Below are 12,517 nucleotides of genomic sequence, written 5' to 3'. Positions count from 1 at the left end.
TTGTGTTTCATAGCAGTTATCACATCGGTCGATTGCGGTGTTGGTAGCGATGCCTGTAGTGTTGACAGTAATAGTAAATGTGATACACAATCCGGTAGAATAGATGTGCTTGCAAATCTGGATTTGTAGTTACAGAAAGAAAACCAAACGCTCTTGACTATATTTTGTTCTTAAAATGTTTGAGATCGTAACAAGATTTTGAAACATAAACATGATAAGACTTTACTTGTTAATCTTGTAAGGGATAGTTTAAGCTCGATACAAATGGCGGATGCACGAACACTGCAGGATATATCTTTATATTATGTTGAGTGATTTTAGTGTTCATGAATTATCTTCATACCCGGGGAACGCGTAAGGCAAAAAGTATTGTTATTCCAATGAAATCTATAACGTAAGAACTATGAACGATTGTAACTACCTTGTAAATTGTCAAGAGAATGATTGGCTTTATTGTTATTTAATCCCAGGGAGTATTTAGTAATAAAACATTAACCAATTACCAACATATTGAGGAAGAACAGCATTAATTGAAATATTCAAAGTCAGATAACTAGCAAAATATTGTTTGGTTATTATCTTTTTTAGGTATTTCTATCTTTTTCTATCTCAAATCCATATTTACAGTAAAAACAAGAAACTTGATCATTATTTACACCATAAACAAAGAATTCTGAACATTATTTACACTCAAAACACACACCAACCATTCATTGGTCACTTATTCAAAATATCTTTACACGTACAAGTCTTTTATAAGAGGCAATACTAAACACCTGGCGAGACCAAGGTCTAAACAACTTACGGTCAAACAAAACAATCACATCGCCACAAAATAATGAACACACAATAAATTACTTTACAACTTTAAGAAACAATATAAACTTCAAAAATTCAACCTTAAATACTACTATACAAAATCTTTTCAGGATCAGAAAACTACATAAACCAAAATAACAAATATTTACAGATATCTTTGAACCAAATCATCAGCTATGAGAATCATGCCAAGACGAAATCATACAATACAACTCAACAAATATCAACCAAATATATCTTACCAAACAAATATACCTCAACAACCAAACATAATGCAACAAGCAAAAAACATCGAAATACAACCAATAAACCATGGTCATTTAAGATCATTGCAAGTAAAGTCAACCAACTTCAACAAATCTACAAAACTCTCTCCTAAACAACATTAAGCTCTTCACTTAAACCCTCCGAGAGTGCTTTTCCTAAACTGATGTAAAATTATCCCAAAACTCGTATATTTGATTTGACATTTACATGTATGGAACGTTAATAAAAAAAGGCAACCAGCAAAATGTTTAAGACTAACTGTTCATTAAAACATGATATTTATACTACCCCTAAAACAGTATATCGCTGTAGAAAACACATTAACTCGTTGTGAAAAAAATAATTGATTGACAGATAAAACTTAAAACTGTATGATTATTCTGACACTGTGGTTCTGTGAATTTTTTTTTATAAGAATTATGATATTCTGGCATATTTAGCATGAAGGCTGAAATTCATAATTACCTAAAAAGTTACCTAGAACGCAAGACTTCGGGCACATTAATGTTTATGTATAAATTGATTACATTGCGACTACGAGTAATTTGTGATTACATTTACATGAAATTACCTTATTCTTTCCTAGTTATTGATTGAATTACATTTCCTTTACGTAGTTAATTATGATTTCATTTGATTACTTTTCTATTGTCTCCTTTTTTATTTTGAAAATGCAAAGGAAGCTACATCTGGGTTCACAATATATATTGATATCAAAATTGCTGTAACTTAGCTGTATCCTAGTTATATTATGAACTTGGGTATAATTAATTTAAACTAAGAAAATTTAATACGGGAAGTCAAAGGCAGTCAGGCGAAGCGGGCTTGGGATTTGACTTGCCCGGCTATAACCTAAAGGGAACCAAATATATCATATTTGAAATTTAATTGTTTCAATAAATACATTAACCAAACCAATTGTTAATTTGATCTAATCTTGTTTTGGAATCAGTTGATTTTATATAAACATTGTGATTCTAAACAAAAATGGTATCGTTAACACTTGAAAATATATCAAAGCGCTAAAAGTACTGAATACGACGTCTCTACTAAGTCTTTGAGTAAGAAATTACTCGTATAACAAAATTCCACAGGTAAATAAATGTGTTTTGTTAAGGCGTGATACATATTGGTCGTCCTGTCTCAATAGTCTTAATAGTTTAGTAACGTTTATATGTAACACAAGGCAGTGTGATATGTTTTTGAACTGATGATTTTGCAGGTAATAAACGTACACGTGATTTATTCCGATAGTGACATGAAGCAATTTTAGTGAATAATTTTGATCATTTTAAATACGTAAGACAAATGTGATATTACAGGTTTGTTAAGTGAAGATCTTATTCATTAACGACCAGTTTCTGTTTTCAGTAATAGATAAATGCACTGCAAATACTGACAACTGTGACGACACAAATGGCGGATGCACAAACACTGCAGGATCATTTACTTGTTCGTGTAACACTGGATTTAATCTTGAGGCGGATGGTTTTACATGTACAGGTAATACACGAACATCAGTGTCTTTTTTCAATGTTTTGTTGAGGTATTACTTTTCCGTGTGTTAATTTGAAAACGATTACACAATGTCACAAGTAAATATTTATCAGAACTGCCTCCAACATTACATAAACGTAATGATAATTATCACATTAATAATTAGAGAAATCAAGTAGGTGATCAGATAACGTTATTGCAGCAATTATGAGGTGCAGTGTTTTTCAGACAAGATACTATTAATAAGCAATTATTTGCTGTTTTTCAGATATAGACGAATGTACTGCAAATACCGACAACTGTGACGACACAAATGGCGGATGCACAAACACTGCAGGATCATTTACTTGTTCGTGTAACGCTGGCTATAACCTTGAGGCTGATGGTTTTACATGCACAGGTAAAATACGGCTGTGTGCTTGTTAAGTAACATATACAAAGAACGATGGATTTTCTCTATAGGTCTGTTGATTATTAAGAGTAACCAAAATATTTTTGCAAAGTACTTCCCTTAATTTTATGATAATAAAATATTTATTTTAGTTAACAAACATTAAATTGACTTCAGCAGTGGTAGTTCCTTTTTGCATGGAATTAGAAATTGCTATGAAGTATTTTTTTTTATTCATTTACAGAATTCATGTTTAGTTTTCTCAGTTTTATATGCCGGGCATATTATGTTCTACCCCCTGGCGTCACACAAGGTCAAATGTCAATGTCACGATTACCTTAAAACTGAAAAGAGTTTCTGCTCAATAATTTAAGTATTAATCAACCTTCAGCATTAAAATTTTATGGGATGAACAACCAAGTCCAATACATGACCCCTATTGATTATGGGGTCATAAGGTCAAAGGTCTTGGTCACAATGATCTTTATACTAAAAGATGTGCTTTCTGGAGCATAACCTTAATGACCCCTATTGATTTTGGGGTTACAAGGTCAAAAGTCAAGGTCACTATTATCTTAAAACTGAAAAGAGTTTTCGCTTAATAACTTAAGTTATAATCAACCTACAGCTGTAAACTTTTATAGGATGAACAGCTATGTTCAATACATTGATCCCTATTGATTTACGGGTCATAGGGTCAAAAGTCAAGGTCACAATAATCTTTACACTGAATATTGTGATTTCTGGAGCATAACTTAAGTTCCATTTGGTCCACAGTGTTCAAACTTCATAGGATAATTGTCAATATTGAGTAGAAGACCCCTATTAATTTTTGGGTCACAAAGTCAAAGGTCAATGTCACTATTACCTTAAAACTGGAAACGGTTTTCGCTCAATACCTTAAGTATCAATCAACCAAGGCTGTAAAATTTTACAAAGGAGGATTGCTTTGTGAAAGATGTAATACTTTATTTCATTCCCATGTCTTACAAATGCTTTATCCTTACTAAAAAAAACTTTCGGGCATATAATGCTCCGCCTAGCGGTGCTCTTGTTTGTTCAGTTAAGAAGCTTGAAAAGGTCATATTTAAAAGAACTATGTCCAGATTATTAATAAATTATTGTTCTATACAGAATCATCAAATCATCAGACAAAATTATCTTTGTGTAAAATTGTACTTGTTGTGTGTATTAAGCTGTCTTATACTGTTTCATACACAGTGTGGCTTTGACAGTTTTGATATTCAAGGTTAGCATGGCAGCTGCCATTTTACAAAAAAAATCCAACAAATTAACATATTAACATTTAATTTTGTTTTTATTTTGAATTCGCCATTTAATATTTATCATACAAAAAGTTTAGAAAATTCTTTTTAAGGAATAAATTTTCCCATGACTGTGGAAATTGTCGTTTTCCCTGGTCTATATAAATTTTAGAAAATGACTTTGTTCACTTCCATTTTCAGTTAATAGAACTATTCCCAGGAAACTATCCGAAAATATGTTATGAAAGTATTACATTGAAGAAAGTGCTATTGTAATAACTTGAAGCCTAAGTCATCGGCACTGTACTTTTGTGAACATTTGTCGTGTGTTATTCATATTTTACAGGCATCATTTAGTTGCTATAAAATGTTTGAAACAAAAGATACCATATATCAAAATGTATGAAATTAAACTTTAATATTAAGTCGATAAAATAACATTCTAACACTATCAGAAATGTTTCTAGATCTATATAAAAACAAAGAAGGCTGGGAACGTGCGTTATTCTACGATAATGAACTCGCGGTTCTTACTTCCTTCCTCTGTATTTTCAAAACCGACACATTGACAACGCCATTTTGTTTTAAAAAATCTGATAAATTGAATAAACTTTTTGTTGAATTTTGTTCAGAAAACAGTCAACAAATTTTAGAAAATGGTCTAACTAAGAAAATAAATCCGAACATCGATATCTTTAATTCAGTCATTAACGCTGTACAGACGTTTAAAGTGTTGTTTAAAAGACCGATAAGCACGTGATCAACAAATCGTATGACTTAATCGAAATCGAGGCGAAGATGCTGAATGATCTATTATGAATTGCGTCTTGCACATTTCTCTGATGCTCTCAGACTTCAACCACATGTAATTTGTTTTCAATTTATCCACTTGATCAAATTCATTCATCACGCTATAAACTATGTCAACGAGTGGCAAAACTCTCATATTTTAATCGAAAATAGTGTTTTAAAAGTGAGGCTAGTTGACTGTTCGTTAAAAGTCGGATCTTATCATGTACATTCGAGGAAATTCCGTTTCTTTTTTTAGTCACTAGATTGAAGTTGCTAAGGTTATCGTTCTTTAAATTATACCCGTATTTCGGGTAAATACTAGGTGGCGCTTCGATCGAAAATTGTATTTCCCCAGGCTGTCGATTTGCCGAACAGAAGCACATAAAAATTTGAGAGACTGGAACCCATCCTAGTGACGTCACAATTTAGCGCCAAACAGCGCGTGCAAAAACAGTCAAGATAAGAAGCTATTTCAATGTTGCAAACCAGTAAACTTTTATTTCACTATAAATAGTCTGTAATTTGCTTGAAAAATATTACGTGAAATAAAATACATAGTCAAACAACTTTATCAACGTTATTAATATTCAATATTAAGTGTTTCTGGAAAAGGGAGGACTTAACGACAGTTTTTTAACCGACTGGAACAGCCTTTAAAGAACATTTCTATTGGAAACTATGGGGCCAAAAAAAAATTAACCACCAAACATATAGTCCAACTAAACGTGTTAGAATGAAAATTGATGTTAATTCTTCGTGCATTATAGTGTAATAATGCACGTTTTTTATTTTCGTTCAAATGCTTTGTAATTAATCACTCAGGCCTATCGGCCTACGTGATTGTATTCCTACGCATTTGAACTCACATCGTACTTTATTCTACGACAATGCACTCAGAATTGATATCTATTTCCTAATTATCCCCCGCCGATGAAATCGGGAGGGGGGTATAGTTTTGGCGTTGTCCGTCCGTCCGTCCGTACGAATATCGTTTCCGGACTAGTTCTCTGCAACTACTGGCTGGAATTCAACGAAACTTTATAGGAATCATCAATATCAAGAGGAGATGCGCATATCGTCGGCTTGTTCCGGTCCGACTCTTTAACTCAGAGTTATGGCCCTTTATTAGTAATACAGTATGCATATAGAGTAAAAATCGTTTCCGCGCTACTTCTCTGCAACTACTGGCTGGAATTCAACAAAACTTTATGAAAACTTTCAATATCAAGAGGAGATGCGCATATCGTCGGCTTGTTCCGGTCCGACACTTTAACTCAGAGTTATGGCCCTTGATTAGTTATGCAGTATGCATATAGAGTAAAATCGTTTCCGCGCTACTTCTCTGCGACTACTGGCTGGAATTCAACAAAACTTTATGGGAACCTTCAATACCAAGAGGAAATGCGCATATCATAGCCTTGTTCCGGTCAGACACTTTAACTCAGAGTTATGGCTCTTGATTAGTTATGCAGTATGTATATAGAGCAAAAATCGTTTCCGCGCTACTTCTCTGCAACTACTGGCTGAAATTCAACAAAACTTTATGGAAACCTTCAATGCCAAGAGAAGATGCGCATATCATTGCCTTGTTGGGGTCAGATATTTTAACTCAGAGTAATGGCCCTTGATTAGTTATGCAGTATGCATATAAAAAAATATTCGTTTCTGCGCTACTTCTCTGCAACTACTGGCTGGAATTCAATCAAACTTTATTGGAACCTTCAATACTAAGAGGAGATGGGCATATCATCGCCTTGTTCGGGTCAGACATTTTCACTTAGAGTTATGGCCCTTGATAACTTATGAAATGTACAACCAGAGCAATAATGCTACTTCTCTGTAACTACTGGCTGGAATTTAATGACACTTTATGGGATACGAAGAGGAGATGTGCATATAGTCGCCTTGTTCCTGTCAGACACTTATAACTCAGATTTATGGCCCTTGGTTAGTTATGCAGTATGCATACATCTCATTGGCATTTCCAGATATTACTATTTAACACAGAGTTATGGCTCTGTTATTGCCCTGAATATTTATCAAGTTCAAAGAATATTACTGTTTATGCCATGATAAATATATAAATAAAGCCTTTAATGTCTTCAGTTGTTGTGTTAGTAATAACCAGTACTCGGTGGGGGATATAAATTCAACGAATTTGCTTGTTTTACATTGTTTTGCAAAAATTCTGTTCAAATAACACATTATGTATATCAAGATTATTTCAGATATAGACGAGTGTAGTACATATACAAACATTTGTGGCCCTTCTGATGGACTATGTACCAATACTGATGGATCGTATACCTGTTCATGTAACACAGGATATATACTTCATAATAATTCATGTACAGGTAAGTTATATAGATAGGAAACTATTGCCTTAATTTACACCAAATACTATTGTATTTAAGAACTTGTAGAATTTAAAGTGATGCAACTTTACATCGTTTTCGCTCTCTGAATCAACTTTACCTGCATTGGTTTCAGGCATAATTCCGGTTTCAATTAGCAGCATAAGATTAAACGTAACTCACCCTTTAATTAGTAATAACTTTTTCGTTGTCAAAAGTTGCCTAGGAGTTAGTGTTTGGGGAAATTGTTTTCGTTTGATGACACATGTAAAAGATTCTTAGTTAATTCCTTCTTTAAAACGCTCTTTCAGAGTAACTTTTCTTTTTATGTTACACAGTTAAACAGAAGCATAATAAAACATGATTTTTTTAAGACGTACTAAGTATTACCTTTAATTATCTAGTGCCACCAGAAACACCGAGAGGTTTTACAATAGATTGTATTCAGCATAACAAGGCCCGATTGTCGTGGTTACCTGGCAACAATGGAGGGTTGACACAAACGTTTGTTATACAGTTAGGAACTGGTGAAAGTTCTTGGGAAGATACAGAAGTGCAAGATGGAGTCAAACAAAATGATCAACCAATTTCCAAAATTCTGACGGGTCTCGGTGATTCTACAACATACTTCGTACGAATGTACGCATATAACAAAGTTGGAAAAAGTCCGCTTTCGGAAATTCTCATTTTTACTACGTCGCCTATAAAGGGTAAGCATCACTTTAATAAAATTAGAACAATATAATAAGCCAACATGAAGACATGGTAGAAATTTGATTTTGATTTTTAATCACTTGATTCAGTGTGGGTTAGTCGGACGTCCGGTGACTCCATTTTATGGTTTTCGGATGTATTTTTTAAAAAAGCAATCGATATATTTCTTTTGTATACAGATGTATTGGTGTCATCATGAAATACTTTTCAAGTTTGAATTTCGTTTCAGATTACTAATTGTTCACAGTTTTGCCCCATATGTGTAGCATTCTTTATCATTAAAATTTGTAAATTAAACTGTTTTACTAAAAAGCTTTTACTTTTTACTACTTCTGTTTTTCCATTTTGATGGAATTGTAATCTAAGAGTTTGCTGACCATTTAACAATATAATTTGTATTTGATTTTTTTTTTCAGTGGAAACAGAAACTACAACTACATTAATCGTGGGCATTGTCTTAAGTGTTGTGATAGTTGTAGTTATATCGTATGCGATTTATGTAACAATACGATTGAAAAGAAACATCTCATTCAAGAAGGGTGGTAATTCAATACGCGACATTTGTGTTTATCAATTATGACTTTTTACTTAACATACTAGTAATATAGTTTCTTTCCATTTCGGCCCCTTGTTCATAATTTTGCAGCATTCTATCTAATATATATATATATATATTTAATCTCAGTGTGTTTTCATATTTAATTTATACAGGTTATTCCCCCTATTAACTGTTGCATAACACTTTAAAAGACTATTATAAGCACTAGTAAAATTGAATGTGCTAGTTATATGTAGAAAAATCATAGGTGAAAGTGTCATAGCAATATGTTTTAATGATAACATATCCTTTTCAGGTCGCGCGCAGGAAAAAGGCGATCAAGTGTAAGAGTATTTAAGAATATTTAATCTAATGATAAATTAATAATGTTTAAATCTGTTACAATATCTTAACTTTACATTAGTGCTGTATGTAAAATAAAAGTTATGACTGTGCTACAATGCTGAATTATAAGAATCTTCATTGAAATCGTATAAGTGTACATGTATGAATGGTGTCAAATGAGTATCAGTATTGGCAAGATCATGCTGAAATTTTCAAATATACAGTTGAGAGAGTTTACATGATATTAGATATATTAAATTTCATAACAAACACAAATTCAAAGCACATGCTCAACAAATGCTAAATTACGTTAAAACACAATGTTGCAAATCAATCAAGCACCGTATAGAAGGGTAGTGTTGTTGCACCAATGTGATATATCATTGTACAAACGTTTTGGTAGATTTGTGCACTTTTGAACAATCTTCGCGTATATTATAAACTGGCACAGAAAGTTAAGATAAACTGGTGTTGCTAAAATCTTTTTATTTACGGTAATCTGACCTCCTTGTACAAAGTGCTTCAAACTGAAGTACTTTTACTGACATATGCTTTCAAATAACAATAATAACAAATAACGTTGCCGGACGACGCACCATCAAACACAGTAAAAGCCAACAGATAATTCTGCATGTAAAAAAAAACATCAAACTGATTGTCATTAGACATAAATGTGAGTGTAGTGTCACAGACATTTGCCAGGTTAAACACAGTCCAGGATCAACAGTCAGGTTGGGCACACATGGTATAAGGAAATATTAGAGACATCTTCATTTTGCGAAATTATTTTTTTCATGCATCATCACATTTATTGCCCATGTGTGTAAGATTTGTGTTTTTAGTGACAATAAATAAATGAAATATATTACTATGTCTCTCAACAATATTTACTGCAAATTTCAGCATGATTGGGCAAATATAAATACAAATATGACACCATTTATACATGCATACTTGTTACGTGTTTAAGCCGTTTTGAAGGTACATTTTGTATTTCAACACGTTAAGAAACGCTGGCAAACATAAAAATATGCATTTTCTGGTCAGATATATGGAAAATAAACATACATTTTTTTTTATTTGTTTTAAGGAATATACATATCGAAGACTCTACAAACATCCCTGACAGTGGAGGGTATGACAATCCATATACTGACCTCAGGACAGAAATGAGGGATTCAGGATCTCCATACCAAGCAATATCAACTATGTAAAGAATAAGACAGATTTTTTTTACTAAGATATGAAATTAACACTCGTGTTTTTAGGTCGAACATAATATACTTTGTATCAGTTGGTAAAAACTTTCTTCATCAAGTAAATAGAGATAGCAATGTAAATAGCTAACGTTTGTACCCTTATGTCAAACATATTGAATTAATTTTGGGGAAAACATTTGTCATAAACATTACATTTAATAAATGTTTTAAAAGCAAAAATTAATTCTGAAAATGAATGAAAAAATGTTTTGGAAAGAAATGATATAAAATGGAACTTTGTATATTATAGCAAAATTTTTAAAGCTACTGTTGATACCAAAATAAGAGCTTTTCAGTATAAATATTTTACGCGAATAATGCTAACAAATAAATATCTTTTCAAAATGAAATTATCGAATACAATTTTGTGTGATTTCTGTAACGTGCAGCCTGAAAATATGGAACATCTATTTCGGGAATGTCATTATGTTCATATAACATGGAATAAACTATGATTTTTTTAAATTTAAACGGGTTACCTATTCTTTTCATTTAAAAAATCATAAGTTTTGGGGGTTTTTTTTTGCAAAACAGTTGGAAGAGTGAACTGATGTAATAATTTTCATTATTAATCTAATGAAATCTTAAGAAAAGATACTTTTTTGATAACTTTCTGTCATATCTTAAACTCTACGGATTTATATTTAAAAAAAAATTGCAATTATTCAAAACAAGGTTAAGTACAATCTTAAGAAATGTACATTTTTACAAAGTATGTGTGTTAATTTTCATAGATTAAACCAATCTGAAAGTCGATATTTTATCAAATTCCGTTCCTTTTACTTTTCAAAGTGCTTCATAGAACCGCGTTCGTAAAAAAGTCATTACGTTAAAGTTAATATCGATGAAACCATATAAAGCTTGACACTTAGTATGTTAATGTTCATCCGTAGCTGTTCTACAGCAATTAGAAACATTCTCCTGCCGCTATCGTTCTTGTCGAAGTTTCTAATTTCTGCAGAACAGCATGGTTGAACACTAACATATTCTTAAAGAAAATCTATGCTCATCTTTGGGTAAAATACTTTTATTGCTGAAATCCATTGAAATAATAATGATCAAAATAAGAGAATGCATTAAATATGCATTCCTATAACTGTCAAGTTAATTAGTTCTTTCTCTAAAAAGCTGACAGTATTTTTTTAATGACTCGATGTATTCATGCTATATTTACTTTAAGTGTGAAAAGATTAAAACGCAACCTATTTTGTATACACAACAAAAGTTTATTTTACATTTAAAAAGAGACTGCATAGCAATTAACAGTATTTAAAAGTATCCAATTTGAGCATCACAAGTGAAATGTATATAAATATACATGTATAAAACTCTGGAGGGAAAGGGGTGCTTCCACCCACCCCATAGAAGCATTGAAAAACAAAAATATCATATAAAAATTGCATAGTTAACTCGTGAAAGATAATGAAAACGTTCAACATTTTACACGCCCGCTCGCACATAAAAACTTTATACATGATATTTTTACAGCCGTTTTCAAACACTTAGCCAGTAAGTAAACCAGTGATCCCGAACGATAAGAAAAATATAACGACAATGAAGTGGCGAAAGGGGCAACTTCTTTCTACAGCTGGAACACCAATTGAGACCTATTATTGTAAAGTGTAAACATCTGTAAAAGGGGTAATCCCTCACATGCATTGAAAACAACAATAAAATATGACAACTTTTGGCTCGGTTTAAAGACATTTTCTACAGTTTTATGAAAAATTAATCCTTTCATAGAATTTTCTAAATTTTTTGTATGATGAGTAAAATTTAATGACGAATTTAAAAACAAAAAGAAAAATATATGTTGACGTGTTGGATTTCTTATAAAATGGCAGTTTCCATGGTAACCGTATATCTAAAAACTGTCAAATAGCCTAACTGTGTTATAACGAATAGAAAATGAATAAGATAGCTTAAAACACACAACGAGCATTGTTTTATGCAAAGATAACCTTATCTAATGATTCTGTATGAAACAAATGATAATCTGAACATATTTCTTTAAAAAATGAGTTTTCCATGTTCTCAACTGAAATAAAATTGAGAAAAATAAACATGAATTCTGAGAATAATTAGAGATATTGAAAAAAGTGTTTCATAGGATTTTCTAATTTTTTTGTATGTTGTGTAAAATTTAATGACAAATTCAAAAAGAAAAAGAAAAATATATGTTGGAGTGTTGGATTTTTTGAAAAATGGCAGTTTCCATGGTAACCGTATATCTCAAAATTGTCGAAATAGCCAAATTGTGTTATAATAATGTATAA

The 12,517-nt window shown here is 31.8% G+C and overlaps 1 protein-coding gene across 1 annotated transcript in view; it reads left to right on the top strand.

Moving 5' to 3' along the window:
* The window catches only part of LOC132722945 (uncharacterized), a 35,726-nt gene extending 25,521 nt beyond the window's left edge, over positions 1 to 10,205 (top strand). The window contains exons 12-18 of the mRNA XM_060707572.1: positions 2,458 to 2,589; positions 2,852 to 2,983; positions 7,260 to 7,385; positions 7,790 to 8,095; positions 8,516 to 8,641; positions 8,954 to 8,981; positions 10,073 to 10,205. Of these exons, the coding sequence (XP_060563555.1) occupies positions 2,458 to 2,589; positions 2,852 to 2,983; positions 7,260 to 7,385; positions 7,790 to 8,095; positions 8,516 to 8,641; positions 8,954 to 8,981; positions 10,073 to 10,196 (974 nt within the window). The 3' untranslated portion in view covers positions 10,197 to 10,205. The remainder of the gene's footprint in view (positions 1 to 2,457; positions 2,590 to 2,851; positions 2,984 to 7,259; positions 7,386 to 7,789; positions 8,096 to 8,515; positions 8,642 to 8,953; positions 8,982 to 10,072) is intronic.
* The last annotated feature ends 2,312 nt before the right edge of the window (positions 10,206 to 12,517 follow it).

The sequence above is a fragment of the Ruditapes philippinarum genome, unplaced genomic scaffold (genome assembly GCF_026571515.1).
Source record: "Ruditapes philippinarum isolate M1 unplaced genomic scaffold, ASM2657151v2 ctg822_1_1_1_1, whole genome shotgun sequence".
Classification (NCBI taxonomy): domain Eukaryota; kingdom Metazoa; phylum Mollusca; class Bivalvia; order Venerida; family Veneridae; genus Ruditapes; species Ruditapes philippinarum.
The sequence above is the reverse complement of the archived record's forward strand: the minus strand, read 5'-3'. Positions and strand labels throughout refer to the sequence as shown.